Source organism: Mastigoproctus giganteus, chromosome 8, assembly GCF_048544385.1.
Source record: "Mastigoproctus giganteus isolate SK-2022 chromosome 8, ASM4854438v1, whole genome shotgun sequence".
Classification (NCBI taxonomy): domain Eukaryota; kingdom Metazoa; phylum Arthropoda; class Arachnida; order Uropygi; family Thelyphonidae; genus Mastigoproctus; species Mastigoproctus giganteus.
Window position 1 is genome coordinate 214351255 of NC_143582.1, and position 27846 is coordinate 214379100.

Below are 27846 nucleotides of genomic sequence, written 5' to 3' on the forward strand. Positions count from 1 at the left end.
TGACTTTTTTGATATGCCCACTAGACAGTTAATAGCTTTTGTGAAAATTAATGACTTTTGGTTACAATAAACTTCATGCCAATATGCACATACAGAGCACAGTATGCCTCACTTAATGACATTTCATTATAATGATACTTCAAAATTACTACTAATATTCAGTTTGTGTATATGTGGTATGGGTGCTTAATGGTGCACAAGCTGCTGTGGCTATAGTGTGCCTATTCATAGGAATGTTAAAAAATAATTAATATGAAGCCAGTTCAATTTCATTTCAGCTCAGAAACTAATCAGAGTAATTCATACATTCCTATTTGTTTCAAATAACAGAAAAGTTCATTAATATTTGCCTCCTCACCAATGATATGATTTAATGTTATCGGTTCTTGGAGATTAGCCAGAGAATGAAATATAGAAATTCGATGTTGTTCATAATGTGAACAGTCAATCAAAATATGTTTGACTGTTAGATGTTCAGAGCAGTGTGGACATTGAGGAGGATCATCACCTGTGAGTAGATGGAGGTGAGTCAGATGAGTATGCCCTATTCTAATCAGTGCAAGTACCACTTCTTCTCCCCGAACTGTTTGGATGCTTGAGTGCCAAAATTTTGGGTTCTGTTTCAACTGGAAAAGTTTATTATTTGTTTGCACGGTGGACAGAGTTGTGGTTATGCCACAGCTCTGCCCACTGTGCATGGTATGCTGTTTGTATGATATTATAATCAGAGGCTGGAATAAAGACAGAGGTTAAGTCTAAAGTCGATGGATTTTTAGTAGAAATATCAGCCAGTTCATTTCCTTTAATGCCTGAATGTGCTGGAATCTAGCAAAACTTCACTAGTTGTTGCGGGTCTTCAATTTTCAACAGAAAATTCCTGATTTGATTTTAAAAACCATGATCCTTATGAGATGGATTCTCCATCGCTCTAATTGAGCTGAGTCGGTGTAAACTAAATATTTTGCAGATCGGTGAAGAGTTAATATTTCTAGAGCTAATTGTATTGCAACTAATTCTGCTGAAAAGTTGCTGTACTTGGGTGGAAGAAAAGCTGATATGATAGCAGAGGGAAACACCACTGCTGCTCCAAGAGTTGAATGAGATTTGGAACCATCCGTATATATCGGGAGGAAGTCAGCATGGTTTTGAATATGGCTAGCATGGAGCTGTTGCACATTCAGAGTCAGTAGATGATTCTTTTCCCATTGAAGAAAATAAGTATCACAGGTCAGTTGAGGAAAGGGAGTCCATGGTGGGTGAAAATAATTCTTTATCTACTTGCTGCCTATTGCAGAGAGGAACATTCCAATTTTGTGATATTTCAAGGAGCCGTAGGCCTGCTGGTCATATTTTACTTGGTTTATTTCTATAGAGATTGTGAAATGGTGGATTAAAGAGGTATGGCTGAATGAGGTGCAGAGAACAATTTTGTATTTTGGTTGCATATTTAAGTAGTAACATTTTTCTGTGGAGGTACAGAGGGGGCTCATGGGCTTCAATATATAGACTATAGGTTGGAGATGTCCCATAAGCACTAAGAGCAATCTGCAACACATTGTGTTGTACAGGATCGAGCCAGCATAATACACTCTTTTAGGCAGAATCATAAACTGGGGCACAATAATCCAAATGGGATCTAATCAGTGCTCTATATAAGAGCAGCAAAGTTGTACAATATGCTCGCCAAGACAAGGCAGATAAAGCTCTTAGCATGTTCAGCTTTTTCAGACAGGTAGTACGTATTAATTTAATGTGCACAAAGAAGTTTAACTTGCTGTCAAGAATCAATCCCAAGAATCTGATATTGTTGGCAATTGGAATTTGATATCCGAAGTTCAGGATCTATATGCAATTTATGTTGATTTCAAAAATGGATCACAACTGTTTTGTGATGGGAAAGACGATATCCATTGAGCTCAGCCCACTTTTGAGGGCTGAGCTCAATCTGCAATTGACGCTCAATAGATCTCGTGTTCTGAGAATGGCAAGAATAGAGAGATTGTCAGCATAAAGATACGGCTCCACTGTATTTGGCAGTTCTTTTGTAATGGAATCAATTCTAAGGGCAAATAGGGTTGCACTCAATACCGACCCGTCGTACTCCTTCTTTCTACAAGAACATAGAAGGAAAGGAGTTTTGGTATCGAACCTGGAAAGAGTGGTTCTGGAGGAAGTTCCTAATAAATATAGGCAGGTTGCCTCATAAACCAAGGTTATGAAGGTCACTGAGAATGCTATACTGCCACGTAGTAACAAATGCCTTCTCTATATCTATGGAGACCATTACAAGGTGTTCGTTTTACACAAAGGCATTGTGAATTTCAGATTCAGCCTTGATCATCAGATCTAAGGAGGACCTGTTTTTGCAAAAGCCATGTTGACAATTACTCAGTAGATGTTAAGTTTTAGTGATCCAAATGAGTCAACTGTGGATCATTTTTTCAAGGATTTTACCAAGGCAACTTGACAGACAGATTGGCCTGTAACTATTAGGACTGGAGGGATCTTTTCCAGGTTTCAAAAAGGCCAAAACTGTAGCATGGTGCCAAGAGGTTGGATAAATATTTTTCAGAAAGATCCACTGAGATGCTGCAGCATGACATAATATATGCCATCTGGCCCAGCGGCACTGTTTCGTGTTGTTCTGATGGCCTGTAAAAGTTCACAATATTGAAGAGGCTGATTATACGTGAGGTTCGAAAGTTGATGGGATCTCTGTTCGGTGGTGGTCTTAATTTTCTGGAATTCAGAGTGTAGTTTGATGCAGCTGAGACTTGGACAAAGGTTTTGCCCAAGGCACTCGCTATATCTAGAGGAGCAGAGAGTTCTTGCCCATTGCAGGAAAGAATTGGGGAAGAGATGATTGGAAATGTCCCAGAAAGCTGCCTAATTTTCTTCCATATTAATCTGGAGTTGGTATTTCTATTGATAACAGATGCAAACTGAGTTCAAGAATCTTTCTTGGCTTGCCTTTGAATGAAACGCCCTTTTGCCCTTAGCTTCTTGTAACTCATTAGATTAGCTGTGGTTGGAGATCGATGGAATAAATCGAATGCTTTATTTTTTTATTTCTTTGCTTTTGTGCACTCTTCGTTCCACCAGTAGTTGAATCTTTTCCATTATCAAATCTTCCAACCAGACAGCACGTCTGGTTGGGAGATTTGATAATGGCAGTAAGAAGAAAATTTCAATTAAAATTAAACAAGAAATAATGGAAAAACATGATGATGGTGCTAAAATTAGTTCATTGGTGCGCAAATATGGTTTTTCACAGTCAACCATTTCTACCATAGTGAAACAAAAAGAAAACCTTAAAAAAGTTAAAGTGATGAACTAACACTGTTCAAAAAGGCAGAGAACTGATTGTAGAAATAGAAAGGCTTTTGTTGCTGTGGATAAAAGAAAAACAAATGAAGAGTGATACAGTTCCTGGACAATACATTTGTGAACGTGCAAAGCAGATTTTTGAGGACTTAAAGACTAAAACACCTTCAGCTAGTGATACGCGATATGGAGACTTTACAGTCAGCAAAGGTTGGTTCAACCATTTTAGAAAAAGTTCCGATATTAAAAGTGCCATAAGGCATGGAGAGGCTTGCAGTGCTGAACAGGAAGAAGCAGCTGAAAACTTTTAAGGTGGAGTTTTAAAAGCTCATTGAGAAGGAGAGTTACCTTCCTCAACAAGTCTTTAATACAGATGAAACAGGCCTCATTTGGAAAAGGAGGCCTAGGCGAACATACATCACAAAAGAAGAGGCCTTGTTGCCTGGTCATAAGCCCGTGAAGGATAGGCTTATTTTACTATTAGGATCCAATGCCTGTGATGATTTTAAACTTAAGCCAATGTTGGTTTACCACTCAAACTCCCAGAGTGTTTAAACAGCAAAAAGAAGACAGCAAAATTAGAGCAGATGGGCAAGTATGACAGTGGAGATGAGGAACATGAGGAGGATGACTGTGCAGCAACAACTCAAGAAATTAATGACGTTTGCTGCATGGGTTATTGTGAAGAGGACAGTAAGAAAAAACCCGGATATTGAAACCACTGAATTGATGACCTGCAAATTTGAAGATCAGGTGTTAAGTTATTTCAAGAACCTTCAGAGAAAGCGCCAAAAGCAAAACCTTTGGACAGTTTTTATACCATAAGTAGCAAGAGGCAGCAATCGGAAAGAACACCAGATCCTGAAGGTTGTCCTGATATCTTGAGGGTAAAAGATCTCTTCCAGCTCCATCACCACACCACCATTAACACAGCTTTTCCAATGTAAGTTAAATGAAAATTACGATTTTTATTTTTTTTAATGTTTATAATTATCAATTATCATTTTAAATAACATTTTTGGTGGGGGAGGGGAATAAGTAAAAATGTGTGGCACCATCAGCATCTTTTATCTTTTTTCTTTAATTTGTATCATGCTCTGTTTATTCCGGTGTATAAGATGCACCACAATTTTAGGGTGAGTTATTTTTAGATAAAAGGTGCATGGTATACACTGGAAAAACGGTATTCAGTATTCTATATAAAACTAATACAATTTCTGTTATAAAAAATCACCTTTTACAGAGATAGCTTAGTTATATAGCAAAAATTTCAACTTCCGAAGACTTGGAATGAATTATCAAAAAACAGTGTTATTTGGTTCACATTACAATATTTTCAAGGTACGATGGTGTCTCTCTTGAACAAATTAATATCGTAAAGCAGGGGTCCACTGTATACTGTATACAGGGTGTTTCAGAACTTCTAAGAGGGGTAGGGTACATCCTGACAACTCGAAATCATATAGCAATGTAGGGTCGGAAATGCTTTCCTGAAGCGGTGTTGTACACAGAAGCACCATAAAGAAAAGAGACCGTAAGTGAGAAATTGTTTTAATAATACATGAAAAGAAGCAAAAGGTACATGGATTAAAGTAAGTGTTCGAAGTTTCTTCCACGGGCTACAATGCACGCCTCACATCTCCGACGCATGGACATCCGAACATTCTGGAATACTCCAGGCGAATTTCGAATTTCTTCGGCAGCTACTGCGATTCTTGCAACCAGCTCCTTAGCATTGTCAACAGGGGTGTCATAAACTAGCGATTTCATATGACCGTGAAAATTCCTTCACAAGGAAAGGAATTTTCAACATGCATAACGACCATATCTGGGCGGTCGAGAACCCGCATGCAATACGACGTCGTGCAGCACAGATTCGATTTTCGGTCAATGTATGGGCCGGTATTATGGGAGATCACCTCATCGGACCTTACCTGTTACCGTGTCGTCTAACCGGACCTATCTACTTGATCTTTCTGCAGCAAGTATTGCCACAACTTTTGAGAGATGAACAGATTTCTGCATCGACGCAACAGACAACGTGGTTCCAATACGATGGAGCCCCTGCCCGTTATAGCGGAGATGTTCGTAACTACCTGGATGTCACATTTGGTCAACAGTGGATCGGACGTGGTGGTCCCGTGCGTTGGCCTGCTCGGTCACCCGACCTATCATGTCTTGATTTTTATTTCTGGGGTCATATGAAAACGCTAGTTTATGACACCCGTGTTGACAATGCTGAGGAGCTGGTTGCAAGAATCGCAGTAGCTGCCGAAGAAATTCGAAATTCGCCTGGAGTATTCCAGAATGTTCGGATGTCCATGCGTCGGAGATGTGAGGCGTGCATTGTAGCCCGTGGAAGAAACTTCGAACACTTACTTTAATCCATGTACCTTTTGCTTCTTTTCATGTATTATTAAAACGATTTCTCACTTACGGTCTCTTTTCTTTATGGTGCTTCTGTGTACAACACCGCTTCAGGAAAGCATTTTCGACCCCACATTGCTATATGATTTCGAGTTGTCAGGATGTACCCTACCCCTCTTAGAAGTTCTGAAACGTTTAACTGAAACACCCTGTATATATAATTTATATTATGAAATGTAAATTTTATAATTATATTATTGTAATATATAACATATACATATTTTAAATATTATATATATATATATATATATATATATATATATACACAGGGTGTTTCAAAAGTGATGGTCAATAATTTAAAGGTGAACTGTACAGACTACAATATGCAAAAAAAGCCTAGTAAACATGGGTCCTTAAGTGAATCATTTTTGAGATATTGCACATTTCTAGTTGGGATCCACCACTGAAAAGTTAAACTGAACTGTACAGAGTTGGGATCCACCACTGACTGACTTGTTTGTTTAGGTTAGGTTATGCTCATTCTCATTTCCTTCCAGTGTGGAAGGAAATTAAGGTATCAAATATGAAATGAAACTTGGAAAAAATGATGGCCTGGTTGTATTTAAAATTACTTTGCATTAGGAGAGCTAACTAAAGTTATTAAAAAAAAAAAAAAATAGGGAACTAGACCACAAAAGAGCCTATCTTGGATAACGTTAAGAAGGTTGATGCAGTCGATTCACTCATATCAAAGAATTCCTGAACCTTGAAAACCAAAGGATGTAAGAAAAGGTTGGAAAAAAAAAAAAAAACACACTGTAGCTACAAAAATTAATAGCTACAGAAGACAGGCCGAATGCTTTTACCAATTTAAAAGCTGCAAAGGCCATCATTGATAATAAAGATGAAGACATTCAAAGGAGAAGAAGACAAGTTAATGGAGACAAAAAAAAAAACATAAGCTATCAGCTAGACAGAGGGTTGTAATCAATGGGTTCATAGACTAATGTTATTAGTGGAGTCCCACAGGTTTCGGTGTTGGGTCCACTGTTGTTTTGTATATTTATCAATGATATTGATGAAGGTATATCAGGCTTAGTGTCGAAGTTGCAGATGATACAAAGGTTGGCAGGGTTGTTAATGACAGTAATGGCAGTGTGCTACTGCAACAGGGTCTATAAAATTTGGGCAGATGGGCTGAGAAGTGGCAACTGAAGTTTAACTTTGACAAATGCAAAGTACTGCACATGGGTTGAAGTAACCCCAGAGAAATGTACCAACTGTGTGGTACTACACTTAAGGTGGTAGAAAATGAAAAAGACCTGGGAGTACTTGTGCAGTCAGATGTGCAGTTTTCTGAGCAATGCAGACAGGCTGCCAGGGCAGGTCATGGGGTTTTGTCAAGGATATACAGGAATTTTGCTAGCAGGGAAAAGGAGGTGATTGTCCCTCTGTAAAAGGCAATGGTCGGGCCACGCCTTGAGTACTGCGTACAGGTCCGGAGGCCTCATTTTAGGAAGGATGTAGATTTGCTTGAGCGTGTACAGAGAAGGGCAACAAGATTGGTGAGGGGAATGAAGGGATCCTCTTATGAAGAGAGGCTTAAGTTCTGCAAATTGCAGCAGTTGGAGACTAGGCACCTGCGAGGTGATCTGATCGAGGTGTATAAGGTCTTGAATGGGTTGAGTACGCTGAATTCTGATGGGAGTCTTCCCCTTGTTCAGATTACGAACCTAAAGGGGCATAAATTCAAATTGAGGAAAGACAGATGTAGAATAGATGTGCGGAAATTCGCCTTTAGCCAGTGGGTGATTAATTGCTGGAACAAACTTCCATCTGTCGTGGAAGTTTGTTCCCTCCTTAAATTTATTTAACCTATCAACTTCCATCTGTCGTGGAAGTTGATAGGTTAAATAAATTTAAGGAGGAACTGGACAACCATTTAGAGAGAATCGTTGTGTAATTTTTTTTATTTTATTATTTTTTTTATTTTTATTTATTTTTTGGCTGATGCTGCATAAGCTCATACACTTGCTGTCTTGCATCACATGCCACTACTACTACTACCACCACTACCATACAAAGAGAAGATGAGTATGCAAGTTTAAAAGATTTCACACACATGCAACACCTAAAACAGAAGAAATTTCACTGGCACATGAATAACTAAGATTAATAAAACAATAAAATAAGTTCAGTCATTTTACTCTCCAACTTTTAATTTCTTCTGCGATTATAAGCCTAATTGGGATGGTTCCATTTTAAATAAAACAATTAGCTATGAAGTTTCAAATCTTCTCTTTTAGTTATGCTGTTACAGCTATGCTATGGGGGCATTTGAAAAGTTTGTGGCCTGAGTATGAAAGGTTATTTGAGGAATCTGGTAACATGTTACTTTTCAAAATAGTCCCCTTTGGAGGCAATACACTTTTGCCACCAATGCTACAATGCATTCATTCCAGCTGCAAAGGAGGGTTTCTCTTGGGCCCCAAGGAATGAATGCACTGCATCAATGATATCACTGAGCAGGGAAAATGGATGCCAGCCAGGTATTTTTTCTAAGTAGGAAATAGGTGAAAATCTGACAGTGCTAGATCTGGTGGAATGGTCTGAGATTTCAAAGCTGCACTCATACAGTGCACAGCCATGGCAAAGACAGACTCATGAGCAGGCGTGTTGTCCTGGTGGACACAAGATATCATTACTAAGTTTTCCTCAGAGTTTGTCTTTGATGTTTTCAAGCAAATACCTCACAAAGTCTGCGTAATATACCTCTGTGACTGTCTGGCCTTTCTGAAAGCTAGGCAGTTACAGGCACTAGCAGCACTCTATCTGCATTAAAAAAAAAATCAGTGACATCACCTTGCCAGCAAAAGGAATTGACTTGGCTTTCTTTGGAGGGGGTGAGCTGTGTTGCTACTGTTTCGACTGCTCCTTTGTTTCTGGCTGAAAGTGATGAACCCATGTCTCATCTGTGGTCACAAAACCTACAAGTAAATTTGCTGGATCTGCTTGGAAACAATGCAAATGTTCACTTGAAAATGCTTGTGTTTTTTTTTCATCTGCTGCCAACAACTTTGGGACCCATCATGATGACACTTTTTTCATAGCTAGAACCTTTTATTATGTGGTTCACACATTCAGATGAAATGTCCAAGACATTGGCAATGTACCAAACTGTCACTTTTGATCAATCATCATCAGATCATTTACATTGTCAACAACTTCAGGTGTGATGGACACTGCAGGTCTTCCAAAGCATGGGTCATCTTCCAGACTCTCCCTCCTTCATTAAATTCTGATGCCCACTTCTTAACCATGGGATAGGAAGGGGCATATTCCCCCAGTGTTGTAACCATATCCCCATGAACTGCCTTTGGCATTAGTCCCTTTTCCCCAAGTACTGGATAACTGCATGGCAACTGATTTTGTCCATCCTTCCTCATTCAAAACTTTGTTGATTTCAGGACCTATAATTAAAAAAAGGCATCACTGAAACTGCATGAAATTGGGTAAGTTACTATTTCAAGTGTTAAAAAATTTGACACTGTACTGCTATCTTTTCATATTCAGGCCATGAAATTTTAAAACAACCCTCGTATTATTATTACTAGTATATGCAAAATAGGTAACTACTTCTTTCCCTATTATTGTATTACACTCTAATAAATGCTACATTTAAAATGTATTAATTAATTTTTTTAAGGAATGCATCCATCATAATTTAATAATGATAGATGCATTCCTTAAAAATATTTCATTTAATTATTAGTTTTTGAGGACGCTAGCCCTGTCAGTAAATGAAACAAGGTTGAATTAAATCAAATTTATAATAGATATGCACAAAGATAAATTTTTTTTTAATTAAAAACAGCAGAAACCAAAAGCATAAACCATATGAGAGTAACAGTATTTCATTATATGCTTTTTAAACAAGACAGTGATAACACAGTGGGGATGCATTTCATACTATGTGCTTAGATTAAATTATCATAATGGAATTCCCTACCTCTTTGACTGTAGTCTGGCAAAGTATTACAATCAAAAAGCAATTCTGTTATGAAAATTTACAAGTTCCCACAGTGCCAATAAAGTTTATATTCCTTCTCACATAATAAATGAAAAAGCCTACAGGTAAAAATAAACCTCCATGTTATGAATGTTATGACCTTACCAACGAACTAAGCAATGAGCTTTAGGAGGAAAATCATTATTATGTGCTGCCATATCTTCTAGGGCATATGGAAGTTTTCCTACAACAAATATAAAAGTAATAACTTTAAACTGATAAAGAAAATTGTATATCATTTTTAAAAGTTTAAGGCTAACATGACAATACAAAAGTGAACACAAAGGGGGAAAGGGATCAGGGGATTAATCTGAAATTTGTAACTTGTCATTTCCATCATCTTCAGTTTTCAGACCAGGAATGTAAAAGGAAGGCAATATTTCTCCTAATATTGATATAATCAACATAGATGATGAAAAAATATCTTTTTTCAAAAATTTGGAAAAAAAAAAATTTTTTCACTAACTACATATCCTGAATCAAATTTCTGCATCAGCAATATTCAAAAAAACAAAACTACGTTTTCAAACATTTTATTTGTTAAATTTAATTTTAAATCTTTTATTCTTATCAATTACTTTAATTTTAAGGCAGTTTTATTTTAACAATATGAAATACAGTTAAGTGACACTAATGGCCTGACATAGCCGAGTGGTCAGGAGCGAGAGTGCATAGCACGCGTTCTTTGAGTGGACCGGGGTTCAAACCCGTGACTACTAAATACGATAAATATTATTTGTATTGACGATTTATTGTAAACTCTACTGACTTGGTTGTCGTGCCGGAGTATAAACAGAAAATTTATTTAATCTACCATGTGTAAAGATTAAGCTGTTTTATTAAAAATATTACAAAGTTAACTGAACACATCTCAGTGGAAACACTTAATCAGTTTGGTGTGGAATGAAACCTATTGCAGGTGAAGAGTTCCTGTAGTTTTCATTCCATATCAATCCAGGAGCAATTCTAACAAGGTTGCCAACAAGAAACAGTGACTTCTCAAAAATGTTCCCAAACTATTTCAAACATAACAAAGTTCAATTAACTTTGTGATGTTTTCAATAAAATAACTTAATCTTTACAAGTGGTAGATTAATGTCACTTATTAGGATGTTATGCAGTTATTTCATCCATAAGATGACTAACCATATACTACCATATACACTGAGTGATCACTGAATTATGACCACCCCTATGAAAACAATGCAACCCATTGACCAAGTGAGGTACAAGAGTGCGGAATTAGTCGACCTATGCAGCATAGATAAGGTGTCAGTGGTTCAGTAGGTAGTAAAATTCCGAGCACGATGGGTAAAAGGAAGGATTTATCGGACTTTGATAAAGGACAGATTGTGGGTGCTCGACAAGCTGGTGCCTTGATTTCCCAAGCGGCTGAACTGGTGGGGTGTTCAAGAGCCGCCATAGTTAAAGTGTACCAGGACTGGCGTCGAAATGGTCAAACAACGTTGTTGTTGTTGTTATTTGGTTTTTAGGAGCATTAGCAACTAAGGCCATATTGCTCTGGGGATATGCGGTGGTCATTCCCTGACCTTTCCACATCTGGTGGCTCACGGGCTCGAACCCCGGTCTAATCAAGAAGCATGTGCTATGCATTGCTGCTCCTGCCCACCGAGGCGCCGGTCAAACAACGACCCAATGGCAAAACTACAAAGGTCAGCAAAAGGTTGATGTTAGAGGTGAGCACCGGGTCTGAAGACTCGTATAGGCAAACAGGTGCAACACTGTTGAAGAGTTGACTACCCAATACAACATGGGCCAACCCAGAACAGTATCTGTCATGACCACAAGTCACATGCTCGTACATATGGGCTATAACCAGCAGACGACCCCTACGGCATCTTCTCCTAACCAAAGTTCATCGGCGTAAAAGACTCGCCTGGTACAAAGATCATGCAAGTCGGATGTTAGAAGACTAGAAGAAGGTGTGCTGATCAGATAAGTCACGTTATTTACTCCACACTGTGGATGGTCATGTACAGATTTGGCATCAACAACATGAGGCCCTTCATCCATCATGCATGGTATAAAAAGTGCAGGCTGATGGAGGTGGTTGTATGGTGTGGAGCACGTTTCACTGGCAGGAACTTGGACCCCTGGTGCATGTGGAACAACATATCAGTGGTCTCCGCTATCGTCAATTGCTTGCTGACTGTGTACACCCCGCTATGTTACACTTTTTCCCAAATGGTGATGGTGTCTTCCAAGATGACAATGCGCTGAGCCATTGGGCACTTGATGTGCAGGAATGGTTTGCAGAACACAGTTCTGACTTCCAGCATATCGATTGGTCTCCGAACACCCCTGATATAAATCCCATAGAGCACTTGTGGGACACTATGGAAAGGCATATCAGGCGTCTGGATACACCAATCACCTCCATACCTGCATTGCTGACCGCATTACACACAGCTTGGTTGGCCATACATCCTGAACGTTTCTGACATTTGAATCAATGCCATGTCCGATAGCTGCTGTACTGAGGGCAAAAGGAGGACTTACGAAGTATTAGTTAGGTGGTCATAATTCAGTGAGCACTCAGTGTATATACTACCATATTTTCCAGATGTTAAGTTGCATCCACATTTTGAAATGCAAATTTTGAGAAAAAAACATTTTAATGTATATATTTGAAACAAAGGTTCCCCCTGGCCTTGTGGGTATGAAGGGTCACACTACAATAAGTGCTTACTAAACAAAATGTCAATGCAGAATGAACCTTTTATTCATTGTAGAAAGCCAAAATATTGTTTCTGCCCCTGTCACATTCATCTAATACTATTACTAATAGTATGGTCTGAACATTCACATTCTTCAAAGAGTTTATCATCTAACTCCCAAGAATTTTCCAACTACATATATTTGTGAAACTGTTGGTTGCTTCATTCATCCTGTTGGTGTAAAATTTGATTTTGTGCCTCCATTCAGTTGGTCCACTCTTCTCACATCAATGCTTTAAAGGGTTTGCTAAATGAGATATCTAATGACTGCTAGCTAAGACTGCCTGGAAATACAGCTAATTCAATATTTAATTCAGCAATTATCCTTTTTGTTGCCTCCATTATGTGCGATCCGACATGGTCATGCACTAAAAATGCTAGCTTTTTCGAAGGTCACCTGAATGTTTTGATCATACTTCTCCTAATCATGGCTAGATATAAAAACATCACTTCATACATGTAGTATATGTTTGGACCATAAAATGCTGGAGAATTTTAGGAAACATTTTCCAAGAACAAAATAAAAGGATGTCTTATGGTCCAGAAGATACTGTAACCTGGTTTATTTTACTTATTTATTTATTTTTATTTGAAATCATAAAAGTCATAGCATTCTCTTCAAGGACTTGCAAAACAGAACACCTCCAATTAAATTTTTTGAATATAAGTCAATTTCATGTGACAGCACATTATCAGTATTTAAATATTTCACCAAAAACAATCAAAAAAAAGAAGAAAAACACATTAAGTGTGTAACATGGGCTGCTGAAGGTAATTATAAAAAAACAAATAGTAAATCTTTAAACATGTCTTTAAATAAAAGGAATGCAGTGGTAATAAATTGGAATAAACAAATATATATATATATTTAAAAATAAAATGCAATAAAATCAGTTTCATCATGCTATATCATACTAGTGATGGTCACTGATGCTTTGAGGATGGCAGCTAAATAATATCTTTGACCTTTACATTGTCACATCTACTCCAAAACTGAAAACTATTTGTACCACACAAGATTCCCAGATCACCATGAGTGAGCTCATTAATCTGAGCATTCCCTGTGCACCTGATTTCCTCATGCCCACTGAAGATTGATGCATGTGCATTTTAGCTTAAATTATGCTCTATACAATTTTATATACTTTATAATACTTATGTTTAATAATTTTTTTTTTGCTATTTAACATTATATGTTCTCCTCTTCTCCACCTGATATAGTACATCCTTATCTGAATGTGGGCCCCTGCATGGAAGCTGTATTAATTCATGCCATGTTAAGCCCCCTGGCCTTGTGGGTATGAAGGGTCACACTGCAATAAAGATTTCTTAAAAGCATTTAAATTAGACTATATTAAAACCAAGACTCAAGGATTTCTAATTTTGCTCTTTGTTTTCTTGTGCATCTCTCTCTCTCTCTCTCTCTCTCTCTCTCTCTGAATTACACCCTTCTGAATATGTGCATCCATTGAACACTTCTCATAAAGATACTTCAATTTCATATTTTTCTTGCTTTTTTTAAATTTCTATTACCTTTCTAACTGATTCCTTCATAAGAAATGTTCTGTTGAGTTTCCTTTGATTTTTAATAAAAATACTTTCTAATATTCTCATTTCTGTTTCCAATTTTAATATTCCCTTGCATCCACCATTTAAGCATTTTCATTTCAGAAATGTGAATGTAAGTATTTTAATTGTTCCACTACCTGTCTTTTTTTCTCTCATCAATGTCTAGTCTTTGCAAATAATTTCTCTCCACTTTTCTAAATGGCACCCTATAGCAACTTACTGCCTTTGATAGAGAAATATTCAGAATTGATTTTCACTTCTCAAACTTCTTTTAATTCATTCACTCTCTCAGCTAAAATGATTAGGTCAGCTACAAACCATGATACTCCCTGTTCCTTTAAATTTTTCATTTCTTCATTATTAATGAACAATGAAGGAATGAAATAACAATTCATCATTAAAGGAATAAAAATATGAAATAAATATTTCATATTTTTATTCCTCAGCATGAAATAAATTAACTCTGATACCACACTAATTTGTTAGTCCAATCCTTGTTTCACTATACTCTTATAACACAGAGGAAGGAATTCTGGAAAAGCACTGTGAACATATCTTTTTTCAGTTAAAGGGAAATTGTTCCATTTAACCCACACATGATCCTATATATGATACATAAACTGAATGACAGCTTATTAGGTATGCCTCCAGTATATAAGACTAGATACAAAATGAGTGAGAGAGAGAAATTTAACAAGAGAATAAGTGAAGTGTGACTAAAGTGACTCTGAATATTGTATGACAGTCAGTACCACATGTGCCAGCATAAGTGGCACACTGAGAATGGTCCAAAAACCAGAAAACATCTAGCCAACTGCAATGTAGTGTTTAGAAACACTTGTTGTGAGAAGCCAATAGAGGATCAAAAGAATCATGCAATCCACAATCAGCCAAATGACAGTACAATACCACAGTGGTGTGCAAAAGGGTATATGAAACAATGAATCAGATCCTGTCATAGATGGAGTATAGTAGCAGATAATCTTACCAAGTTCCACTATTCTCATTGAAAAACAAGCAATTATGGGTACAGAACATTTCGGGAATGGAAAAATGTCACCTTCAATACTGAGGTAGGGGGCAAGGTGTAGTGACAGAAACACGAATCAATGGATCCATCATGCATCAGCACCACAGGGTACAGCTAATGGTGTGGTGAGCATTTTTGTCATATGCATTAGGATCCCTGATACCAGTGGATCAAAGTCTGCTGTAGCCTACTTGAACATCACTGTTTACCAGGCACCTCCCTTCATGCTAACAGTTTATCCATTTGATAGAAGTTACTTCCAGGAGGACAATGTGAGATGTACAACGTAAAGGTCATTTGCGATTGGTTCCAGCATATGAGGGTAACTTTACCATTCATTATCCTGCTCAGTCACCTGATTGAGTATCTGTGGGATGAGGTGCAATAAGCTGGTTGTGGTGGATATCCACTGCCATCCAATCTGAGGTAACTGTGATATGTGATTGAGTCTGAATGGGCCAGCATCCTTTAGAACTCTTTTGGCATCTCATGGAGCCTATGGCCTAATGATATCATGCTATTTAGAGGGTATACGGGGATACACTGGTGTAATAGGGAGTAATACCCCCCTTTAGAAGGTATAAAGGGGGTGTTACTCACTATTACATCAGTGTACTTAATAAACTGGCCACTCAGTGTATACAACAATTTGTAAAACATCCTATAAATGAATATGCTCAAATTTTTACCTTCCTCTTCTTCTTCATCTGGAAATGTTTCTTCACTTGTTAAATCCTGAATCAAATAATGATGTGTTATTTTAAAACAAAATGTTGAAAATCTAATGTCTTCACTATTTTCTGCCCAAGTTCCACTACTTAACTCTCCCTGCAATGAATAAACAAACAAACAGATAAGAATGCATTAGTTAAAGCTCTCAAAAACAAGATATGAAATTAAAAACTTAAGAATTGCACTCTGCTTTCACACAGCTTTTCATAACCATGTACAGAGAAAAATTTGACAGTGCAGTATGTTAACCTGCCAGTTGTGCATCTTTGTGATTTTTCCAGGTTAGTCTTTTTCACTGTTTTGACTTTTAAATTTCATGATTTCTTTGTTTATGTACCCTGACTGACTGGCCTAAACAGCTTTTGCAATAATGCATCCACATAAATATGATTTGTAGAAACTACCATAGGATAAATGTTTTTCTATTTGTGTATAATAAATAAAAATTTTGGTGTTTTTAGAACAATAAGTATTTTTGTTTGCTCAAATTTATATATTGCTTATCGATTCCATGCAAATTGCTAAACATTTTATTATTATAAATAATAATAATATTTATGAGCACTTAGTGGCATTTATTAATTCATCACTTTTAGTAATAGTATAGCAACATGAGACAAGAAACAAAGCTTATACAGCAGTATGCAAAAAAAAATTTACCCATCTGATTTGCCCATTCCTCCCTATCCAAACTTTTAAATTCATTCCAACTACCCACTTCATGAAACAAGATGGAAATTTATTCCAAAAGAGAGAACTTCATATTTACCCAGGGAATTTTAAATTGTTAATACTTCAGTCATTTGTACCACTGTGTGGTACAAATGACTGAAGACATACAGATAACTGAAGGCCTTTTACATACAGAAAAACAGAAATGAGAATGCAAGAAAAACTGGCATTTTACAGAAGGTTGTTGTTTGGGCAATGCATCAGCATCATAAGCTATATTGTATCAGTGTTTAATTTCTGCGCCAGTGTGTGTTTGAATATTTTAGCAAATGTAACATGCTAAAGTGTTATGAACAATACCAGCAGATGGATGCACATAGTTTGGCATGCAATAGAATCTCATATATCAAGCAACAACGGAACTTAATCGCTGACAGATTTTTAAAAATTCTTAGAATTTTAAAAAAATTTTCATCAAAGTCTAACTTTTGAAACCTAATCTTGTAAACATCTCTGTGGTAATCAATTGCACAGATCATTAAACTACTGTCTAGAGATAATGCAGTATCCTAGTAGAGCAATAAAACAATATTGCGACTACAGCAATTATAGTTTGGAAAATTAAATGCACTAGGCATAATCCTTATGGGTTTTGATAATTAACTATATAATATCGGTGTAAATACACCATAGTTAACCCATATATTTGAGCTACGATTGTAGCGTAGAAGGCATCGTTTTAAATGTATCTCATAATGTGGTTGCCTTCACAACAATATAGCTACTATTGAATTACTTCAAATAAATAACGCTTCTCTAGTAGAGAAGACTACTGTTATTTATTTTCAGCAGTACCACCACCCAGACGATCGTTTCGAAGCTTTTTGGCTTCGTCATCAGTGGGCGGGCAGGTACCCAGGTAATACAACAAGCCATCTCAGTTGCGAAGTTATATCCACATTATGAGAGATGCCAGAAGGGTGTGGTGGTAATGTATTTGGAAAATTAAATGCACTAGGCATAATCCTTATGGGTTTTGATAATTAACTATATAATATCGGTGTAAATACACCATAGTTAACCCATATATTTGAGCTACGATTGTAGCGTAGAAGGCATCGTTTTAAATGTATCTCATAATGTGGTTGCCTTCACAACAATATAGCTACTATTGAATTACTTCAAATAAATAACGCTTCTCTAGTAGAGAAGACTACTGTTATTTATTTTCAGCAGTACCACCACATAACTTCGCAACTGAGATGGCTTGTTGTATTACCTGGGTACCTGCCCGCCCACTGATGACGAAGCCAAAAAGCTTCGAAACGATCGTCTGGGTGGTGGTACTGCTGAAAATAAATAACAGTAGTCTTCTCTACTAGAGAAGCGTTATTTATTTGAAGTAATTCAATAGTAGCTATATTGTTGTGAAGGCAACCACATTATGAGATACATTTAAAACGATGCCTTCTACGCTACAATCGTAGCTCAAATATATGGGTTAACTATGGTGTATTTACACCGATATTATATAGTTAATTATCAAAACCCATAAGGATTATGCCTAGTGCATTTAATTTTCCAAATACATTACCACCACACCCTTCTGGCATCTCTCATAATGTGGATATAACTTCGCAACTGAGATGGCTTGTTGTATTACCTGGGTACCTGCCCGCCCACTGATGACGAAGCCAAAAAGCTTCGAAACGATCGTCTGGGTGGTGGTACTGCTGAAAATAAATAACAGTAGTCTTCTCTACTAGAGAAGCGTTATTCATTTGAAGTAATTCAATAGTAGCTATATTGTTGTGAAGGCAACCACATTATGAGATACATTTAAAACGATGCCTTCTACGCTACAATCGTAGCTCAAATATATGGGTTAACTATGGTGTATTTACACCGATATTATATAGTTAATTATCAAAACCCATAAGGATTATGCCTAGTGCATTTAATTTTCCAAATACATTACCACCACACCCTTCTGGCATCTCTCATAATGTGGATATAACTTCGCAACTGAGATGGCTTGTTGTATTACCTGGGTACCTGCCCGCCCACTGATGACGAAGCCAAAAAGCTTCGAAACGATCGTCTGGGTGGTGGTACTGCTGAAAATAAATAACAGTAGTCTTCTCTACTAGAGAAGCGTTATTTATTTGAAGTAATTCAATAGTAGCTATATTGTTGTGAAGGCAACCACATTATGAGATACATTTAAAACGATGCCTTCTACGCTACAATCGTAGCTCAAATATATGGGTTAACTATGGTGTATTTACACCGATATTATATAGCAATTATAGTGTATTTCTTACTCTGGAAAACCTTTCCTGAGCTTCACATTCTAAGCCTTAAGTTAAAAAATCAATAAACTCTCATAGTTGCAAAGTAAACTTTCCCATAATTTCCTGAAGCAGCATGTTTCCTATTGTTAATCAATCAAACTTCTCAATGATATTTATCTCACTGCTTGCTCCTAATCATGACAAGCAGGTTTTTTTTTTTTTTTACTTAAGGCTTAAGAGATGTTTGGGTAAAGTAATATAAACTTTCAAGACCACAATCAAGAAATGAATCACAATGAAGTTAATGAAGCGATATTTGATATCATACAAAAAATAATAAATAAATAACAAAATTGCTCATTTTTTAAACTTTTATGGTGTACAGTTTGAATATCAGTAGCTGTCAGCCAGCAACCAATGAAAGATATATACCATGCAATTTGATTCAATTTTGAATGCCAGCAGTTTTCATGAACTTCACAGAACTTGAGTAATTTCTAGATTATTATTTTAGTATTGAAATTTTCAAAAAGTGACAATTTTTTGAATGTCAGACTACACAATTTTGCTATATTAATATTATACAGTATAATATGTTTCATGAATTCCTATAAACTTAAAAAAAAAATATATATATATATATATAATAATATTAGTGAAAATTCATTAATGTTTTGATTAAGTTTTGATAAAGTTCTAAGATTAGAGGCAAATAAATAATTTTGAGTAATCATGCAAAATCCTTATCTTGTGTATAAAGTGAAACAGTCTCAAGTTTTAAACTTAAATGAATTTTTAAAAGCAATTCAGTTTAATTATAAATTCAATAAGTTACATTAGGTTTATATGCAAAATGATATGTCATCAAAAGATACTTGCTTTACTCAGTGGAGATCCAGGTTTCTGTAATGGAAGCTTCCATTCATGTATCACTTCTTCAATTCTAGCAATAAATCTGAAAACAATTCAAAAACATTATTCTCTGATAAGGTCATTGAAAGGCATGGTAAATGCAGGTTTAAACTGCTTGAATAAGGTCGAAATATTTCATAAATGCTATTCAAAAATTTATGCTTGGTGTTTGTTTTCGTTTTTTATTCTAATTGGATTAATTTAATTAGGTTTTATTAATTTGGCTTTCATAATAACGATTTTTGCAGTAACTGGAAGGGATAGGCCGCCGTAGCCTAGTGGTCAGGCGCGTGGGTGCATAAGTACACGTGCCTTGAGTGACCGGGATTCAAGCCCGTGACTACTGAATACAGTGCTGTTTCTTGTATTCTGTCTATCTTGTGAACTCCTCTGACCGTTTGGTCATCCCGGAGTATAAACAGAAAATTTATTATTTATTAATATGATGAATGTTATGAATACACAAAAAAATAATAATAAAATAAAAAAATAACAGAAAACCTACCTACATCATCCCCCTCAATAATTTATTCAAACTACCTACTTTCACAATATCAGACGGAAGTTTGTTCCAATAATTAACTCTCACTGAAAGTAAATTTTTCACACATCTCTGCTGCAACTATCCTTTTTTCAAAAAAAATTTGTCACCATATGTGTCTTATCCAAGAAAGTGTAAGGAAGCCAATAGCATTTAGTTTACTTAATCCATTTAAAGCCATAAACACTTTAATCAGACTCCCTGCAGGTAACTAGTTTCCAGATGCTACAGTTTTCAGAATGATATCTTGGAAAGGGTACCCTTTGGTGTCCCTGATAATCTTGTTGCTCTTCTCTGCAACCATTAACAACAGAACTACATCCTTCCTAAATTATACTTCTAGTCCTGTGTGTAGTAATCAATATGCAGCCTAAATATTTGACTGTATTAAGCAAGCTCAATGCTGATGGGATTCTTCCTCCTCCTCAGACCACACACACACATGAAAGGACACAAATTAAAATTGAAGGATGGTTGCAGAATAGCTATATGGAAGTTTGCCTTTAGCCAGCAGTGGTTGATTGATGGAAAAAACTTCCATCTGTTATAATGTAATTAATAGCTTTAAAAAATTCAAGGAAAAACTAGACAAACTGTTGGAGGGAATGAATAGGTGAAATGGGGGTGTTTTTTTTTTGACTGATGCTGTATAAGCTTGATTTCTTGCATCATTTGCCACTGCTAATGCTAAATATTGCCTTGTACAATAGGATAATCACCTCCTTGTCCCTGCTTGCTAAAATACAGGTAGTTCCCAACTTTGAGTTAATTTGTTCCTAGCACACACACTCGTAAAGCGGGAATTAATTTCCCATAGACGTAATGTTAAAAACAGGGGTTACTTTCTCAACAATGAAATATGACTATAGTAATGTTAAAGAAAGTTCAACAAAACAATAGTTTATGCTTAAACAATGATTTATTTATCCAAAGAAATGAAAACATAGCCTTTAAAATCAAACAAATTATAATAATAAAGAAATTATTATTATAATTTGAGAATGTTTAAGAATGTTTATTCTTCATCATAAATGTGCATTGACTAAAATGCACACTTATTGTTGGCTTGGCACTGGTTGTTGGTTTACTGGAAGCAGAAGGAGTCATCTTCTTCTTCTTCAGAAATGCTTCAAGAGCCATACATTTTCAAGACAGTCTTCTCTTTTCTTTATAAATTTCGCGATGCATGTATAAGCATATTTTAAATTTGCAGCAACTTTTCGAGTGTGTTCGAAATTTGAATCATGTAACTCAAAAATCTCAATTGCTTTTTCTGTGTTGAAAAGCTTCGTCAAGCCCCTTGAGAGTGAAGGGGCTTGAAACAGGGGTTTCAGCTGTCAATCTTCTTTCTCAGCTTCTTCACATTTTGCCATTTCAAGAAGGTCTTCATTTGTGAGCTCTCCATTGTTTTTTTTTTTTTTTTTTTGGTAGTTGTTGGCGCATAGGCTTCTGTGGCCATAATGCACCTCCCAAGGTTTTTGCAGTACTTTTGATCCAAGCCCGAGGCGGGAATCAAACCCGCGACCTTTGGTTTGCCAGGCAGGCACTGTACCCACCCAGCTAGCCCGGTCGGCATCTCTCCATTGTGTGCTTGAAGCAGATCAGCGATGTCAGTTGTAGAAACCTCAAAAAAGCTGCAATTGGTTAGCAATATTAACAACTGCTGTTTTATTTTGTACAATCTCTGGTGGTTCTTGAAATCCTTCAAAATTATCAATAAACTGAGGACAGAGTTCATTTCGAACATCCTTCCTGTTCTCTGTAATTTTGTCCCACACTCATTTTATTATTTTGATTGCATCTAAAATATGGAATTATTTCCAAAATTCTTTAAGAGTTGGACTGCCCTCCTTATCTGTTGGCATACTATACAGTATTAATAAGGGGAATAAATTTGAAATAATACAAGACAACGAAAATGAAGAGCAACACTACCACTCTTTGTAACGTCAGAATGGTAACTGCTTTATATTATGTGAGTCAGTGAGATGCTCTCATCTGCCTGAATAAATGCACTCACAGTAGAACTGTATTATTGTGTAGCTACACACGTGGTTTGAAATGCCGTATTTTTGAATGTTTAGCATTTATTTATTGCAATTAATGTTCATATTTTTGATTTTGTTGATACTTGAAAAAAAATCTCTTAAAGCAGAAACTGCCTGTAATTATATATCTTTGACAGAACCCCATAAGCTATACAAGCAGCCTGTCTTTACTGCTTGGAGCATTTCATGTAGACTGTCCCTCTGTATAAGGCAATGGTCAGGCAACGCCTTGAGTACTGCGTACAGGTCTGGAGGCCTCATTTTAGGAAGGATGTAGATTTGCTTGAGCATGTACAGAGAAGGGCAACAAGATTGGTGAGGGGAATGAAGGGATCTTCTTACCAAGAGAGACTTAAGTTCTGCAAATTGCAGTGGCTGGAGACTAGGCACCTGTGCGGTGATCTGATTGAGGTGTATAAGGCGTTGAATGGGTTGAGCACACTGAATTCTGATGGGATCCTTACACTTGTTCAGATTACAAACCTAAGGGGGCATAAATTCAAATTAAGAAAAGACAGATATAGAATAGATGTGTAGAAATTTGCTTTTAGCCAGCAGGTGGTTAATTGCTGAAACAAACTTCCAACTGTCATTGTGGAAGTGGATAGGTTAAATAAATTTAAGGAGGAACTGGACAGGCATTTGGAGGGAATGGTGTGATTTTTTTTTTGGCTGATGCTGCATAAGCTCATACACTTGCTTTCTTCAAAAGGGAGAGTTATTGCTTTCGTAAAGGTGACTACGATGGTCTGAGACAGTATTTAAATTCTATTCAGTGGGACCAACTGAGGATGTTACCAACAGCAAATTCAAAATGGGAAGCATTCAAAGAACTTATCTTGGAAGCTACTAGGCTTTACATACCAACTAAGAAATATTGTTCAAGGTTTAGGTCTAAATGGATGTCAGATGAACTAATGAGACATATGACAGAGAAGAAAAATGCATGGGATACATATAAATTAACACGTGACACAGAAGCCTATGATAGATACAAGTTGATCTGTAACCAAGTTACAAAAGAGGTTAGGAAGGCAAAGGCAGATTACGAGAAATCCTTGGCAAGGGATGCAAAGAAAAACAGCAAAGAGTTCTTTACTTATGTAAACTCTAGAAGGAAGGGGATGAATCAGATTGGTCCACTTGATATCGATGGGTCAACTGTTGATGATCCTGCTCAGGTAGCTAACAAACTAAATGAATATTTTGCATCGACATTCACACATGAGGAGTTATTCAGCGAGGGGAATGCCAGAGGTGTATTCAAATCTGGCAGTAAGCTAGAGAATCCTGTAATAACTGAGAGTAAAGTGGAGGAGAAATTGTTGAAGATAAACACAAGAAAGGCACCTGGTGTGAATGGGATCTATCCAGTTATATTAAAGGAGGCAGCAAAGGAAGTAAGCAAACCCTTAGCCATAATTATGAGAGCTTCCTTACCCACAGACTGGAGATGTGCAAATGTTACCCCAATTCACAAAGGAGGATCAAAGGCTGACACAAGTAATTATAGACTTGTGAGTTTAACTTCTGTTCCAGGAAAATTAATGGAGGCACTGGTTAAAGAAGCACTGCAGGATCATCTAGACAAGACTTCAGTTATAGCTTGGACACAGCATGGTTTTGTTAAGGTTTGATTGATTTAGATTTTATTGGCGCATTAGCAGCTTTGACTATAATGTGCCAAGACCAGGCCATATATATAAAAAAAATTTAAATATTCATTGATCTAACTAGTTAGGTCACCATGTCAAAATATATAATAACAGATGTATAAAAGGTATAAAAGATAAATCAATAGAAAAGCACAATAAAATGTAAATTTTATATACCAGTAAAAATGTTAATTCATTTTAAAAAGCTAAAAACAGCAGACACATGGTCATTGTCAGATAAAATCAGACTGAGTGTATAAGGCTCAGCCGGATGACTAAAAACGGTAAAATGTAAATCACGTTCGTGTCTAAAACATGGACACGGTTAAAATGTGATGAATTGTTAAAATGGTGCCACAATTCTCGCACATAGGACAGTCATCTGCCCTCAGCAGAAAAGCATGTGTAAGATGGCTATGTCCTATGCGGAGACGAGCTAGAACAACTTCCTCTTTGCGGTTCCTGCGCAGACTAGACTGCCACGGTTCAATTACAGGCTTTATACGATATAATTTATTCGCAGTCTGTCTATTCCACAAATCCTGCCATTGGGAATGTATCTTTTGGTGTATTATTTGCCTGTAGTCTGTATAGGGGACTGACAGGCAGCTATTATTATTGGGAATTGCTGATTTGGCTGCATTGTCAGCCAAATCATTTCCCTTAATCCCAATGGGGCTAGAAATCCAGCAGAAGCAGATATCATATTCACGTTCACGGAGGAAGTGAATCTTCTTCTGAATGCTAGACAGAACTGGATGACAATTATATCTCACAGTTATTAAAGCCTGTATCACGCTGAGAGAGTCGGAATATAAAATGAACCGTTGGTATTGGCATTTACTGATGTGATCCAAGGCTAACTCAATTGCGTGCAGCTCTGCAGTAAATATGCTACATTCCGAGGGAATCTGCTCCGATGTAGTGCTGTCTGTAAAGACAGCAGGTTTAGTTAAGGGGAAGTCTTGTCTGACCAATTTGATTGGATACTATGATGCAGTCACAGAACTGGATGCTTGTTTTGTTTGTTATTTGGTTTTTAGGAGCATTAGCAACTAAGGCCATATTGCTCCGGGAATATGCGGTGGTCATTCCCTGAAATTTCCACATCCTCCATATTTGGTGGTGGCGGGCTCGAACCCCAGTCTAATCAAGAAGCGTGTGCTACGCACTGCTGCTCCTTCGGAGGCACAAGAACTGGATGCGGGGAATAACTTTGATATTATATACTTGGATCTTAGAAAGGCTTTTGATACTGTTGCACACGGAAGACTGCTGCACAAATTGGAGCAGTGTGGCATTGGAGGGGCGGTTGAGGGGGAGAAGACAGATAAAGGGGTAATCAATGGACACTGCTCATTGTGGACTAATGTTATTAGTGGAGTCCTTCAGGGTTCAGTGTTGAGTCCATTTTTGTTTTCTGTATTTATAAATGATATTGATGATGGTATATCAAGCTTAATATCCAAGTTTACAGACGATACAAAGGTTGGCAGGGTTGTCAAGGACACTACTGACCCTATACTGCTGCAAAAGGATCTGGAAAGGTTGAGCAGATGGGCTGAGAGGTGGCAAATGAAGTTTAACATTGACAAATGTAAAGTACTACATATGGGAAACAGCAACCCCAGAGCAACATATCAACTCTGTGGTACTACACTGACAGTGGTAGAGAATGAAAAGGACCAGGGGGTAATTGTGCAGGCAGATATGAAGTTCTCTGAGCAGTGCAGACGGGCTGCAAGAGTAGCTCATGGTGTCTTATCAATGATATACAGGAATTTTTCTAGCAGGGATAAGGAGGTGATTATTCCCTTGTCAGGCAATGGTCAGGCCACGCCTTGAGTACTGTATACAGGTCTGGAGGCCTCATTTCAAGAAGGATGTAGATCTGCTGGAACAAGTACAGAGAAGGGCAACAAGATTAGTGAATGGAACAAAGGGGTACTCTTATGAAGAAAGGCTTAAGTTTTGCAAATTATGGTGTCTGGAGACTAGGCACCAGCGAGGTTATCTGATAGAGGTGTATAAAGCCTTGAATGGTTTCAGCATGCTCAATGCTGATGGGATTCTTCCTCTTGCTCAGAATAATCACCTGAGAGGGCATAAATTCAAATTGAGGAAAGACAGATGTAGGATAGACGTGCGGAAATTTGCCTTTAGCCAGCGGGTGGTTGGTTGGTGGAACAGACTTCCATTCCTTGTCTTGGAAGTTGATAGCTTAAATAAATTTAAGGCTCAGCTGGACAGGTATTTCAAACGAATGGAGGGGTGAAGTGGAAGTGGGGTTTTTTTTTTTTTTTTTTTTTTTTTTTGGCTGATGCTGCATAAGCTTGCTTTCTTTCATCATATGCCTCTAGTAATGCTAATGCACTCCCGAGTCTTCACCACACATCAATTCGTTATTCTGGGATTACTGCTAGGACATTGATAAACACAAGGAACTAAATATGAGCACTACCCATTGTAGTTGTAATAGAGTTTTAGGAGCATCAGCAACTAAGGCCATATTGCTCCGATATACTGTCTGTAAATTGCACATGTTCTGTGGCCGATTTCCTGTTTTGCTAGACAAAAAATACGAGTTTCCAGGAGAAAAAGCCAAGGTGCCCTTGCCTGAGAGCAACTAACTCTGCCATGTTGCAAAAAGGCCCATAAAAATTCCTCAAATCATTGACGGGACTCAAACTCAGGTCTTTTCAACCTGGTGTGGGGAGGATGGCAATTCTACCAACTGTGCTACCCACAAGGGTGCACTACCCATTTGCAATGCCTTGCAGTTATCAACGTTAAACCTCAATTGCCTCTTCTCAGCCCATCTGCCTAATTTCTCTTATTTCTGTAGTATACCCTGATAACTGCCATTAATCATGCTGCCAACCTTTGTATCATTGGTAAATTTAAACATTATACTTGCATTATACTTGTATATGCCTTCAACAATAATGTTAATAAATATGGAAAAGGATAAGGGGCCCAGTACGAAACCCTGAGAGACTCCACTATCATTAATCCAAGAGCAGTGACTATTAATAACCACTCTATATCTTCTGGCATTCAACTATCCCTATATCCACAGCAGTAACTTGCCCCCAATATTATGGTGCTTCAATTTGAAGAGCAATCTTTCATGCGAAACAGTATCAAATGCTGTACTTAAATTTAAATATGTGATGTCAAAATTATTTTTTGCATCTAGTTCCTTTGTTATTTGCATCATAATAATTAATCAAATCGATCAGACAACCTCCCCTTAACAAATCCATGCTGTGATTACATATAACTACATTCCTGTCAAGATGTTCCTGCACTACTTCTTTAACCAGACTATTATTTTTCCTGGAATAGAAGTCAAGCTTATAAGTCTGTAATTATTTACTTCACCCTATGGCTCCACTTCGTAAACAGGGGAAACATTTGCACATTTCCATTTGTACCTCTGTAGAAACCTTCCCTAAACACAAGAATGCTCTCCTAATGATAGCTAAAGGCTTGCTTAACACTTTTGCTGCTTCTTTTAATATAACTGAACAGATTCCATCAACCCCAAGTGTTTTATCCACTTTTAGCTTCAACAATTTCTCTTCAACTTTCTTCTCAGTTATCAAAAAATCATTCAGCTCCCAGTTATAATGTGTATACTTCTGGTATCTCCAACCCTAAAAATGTCTTCAGAATAATTATTCTGTTTGTCAGCAACCTGAACAGAATCATCAGTGGTAATGCCATTCATACCTAGCAAACCAATGTGGTTTGTCCTTTTCTTTCTAGTATTAACATAAGCAAAGAATTCTTTGCTACTTTTCGTTGCATTCTTAGCCAAAGAGTTCTCATAAATTGCCTTAGCATTCCTAATTCACTTATTTGCAGAAGGGTTTGTAATTGCTTAGGTTTC

At 37.1% G+C, this 27846-nt stretch overlaps 1 protein-coding gene across 1 annotated transcript in view; it reads right to left on the reverse strand.

Annotated features, from left to right (window-relative positions):
- Positions 1–27846, reverse strand: part of Rab3GAP1 (RAB3 GTPase activating protein subunit 1) — a 342380-nt gene that overhangs the window by 289715 nt on the left and 24819 nt on the right. Inside the window, exons 3-5 of the mRNA XM_090380465.1 lie at positions 19675–19750; positions 15787–15925; positions 9866–9944 (exon numbers count right to left, since the gene is read on the reverse strand). Of these exons, the coding sequence (XP_090236591.1) occupies positions 9866–9944; positions 15787–15925; positions 19675–19750 (294 nt within the window). The remainder of the gene's footprint in view (positions 1–9865; positions 9945–15786; positions 15926–19674; positions 19751–27846) is intronic.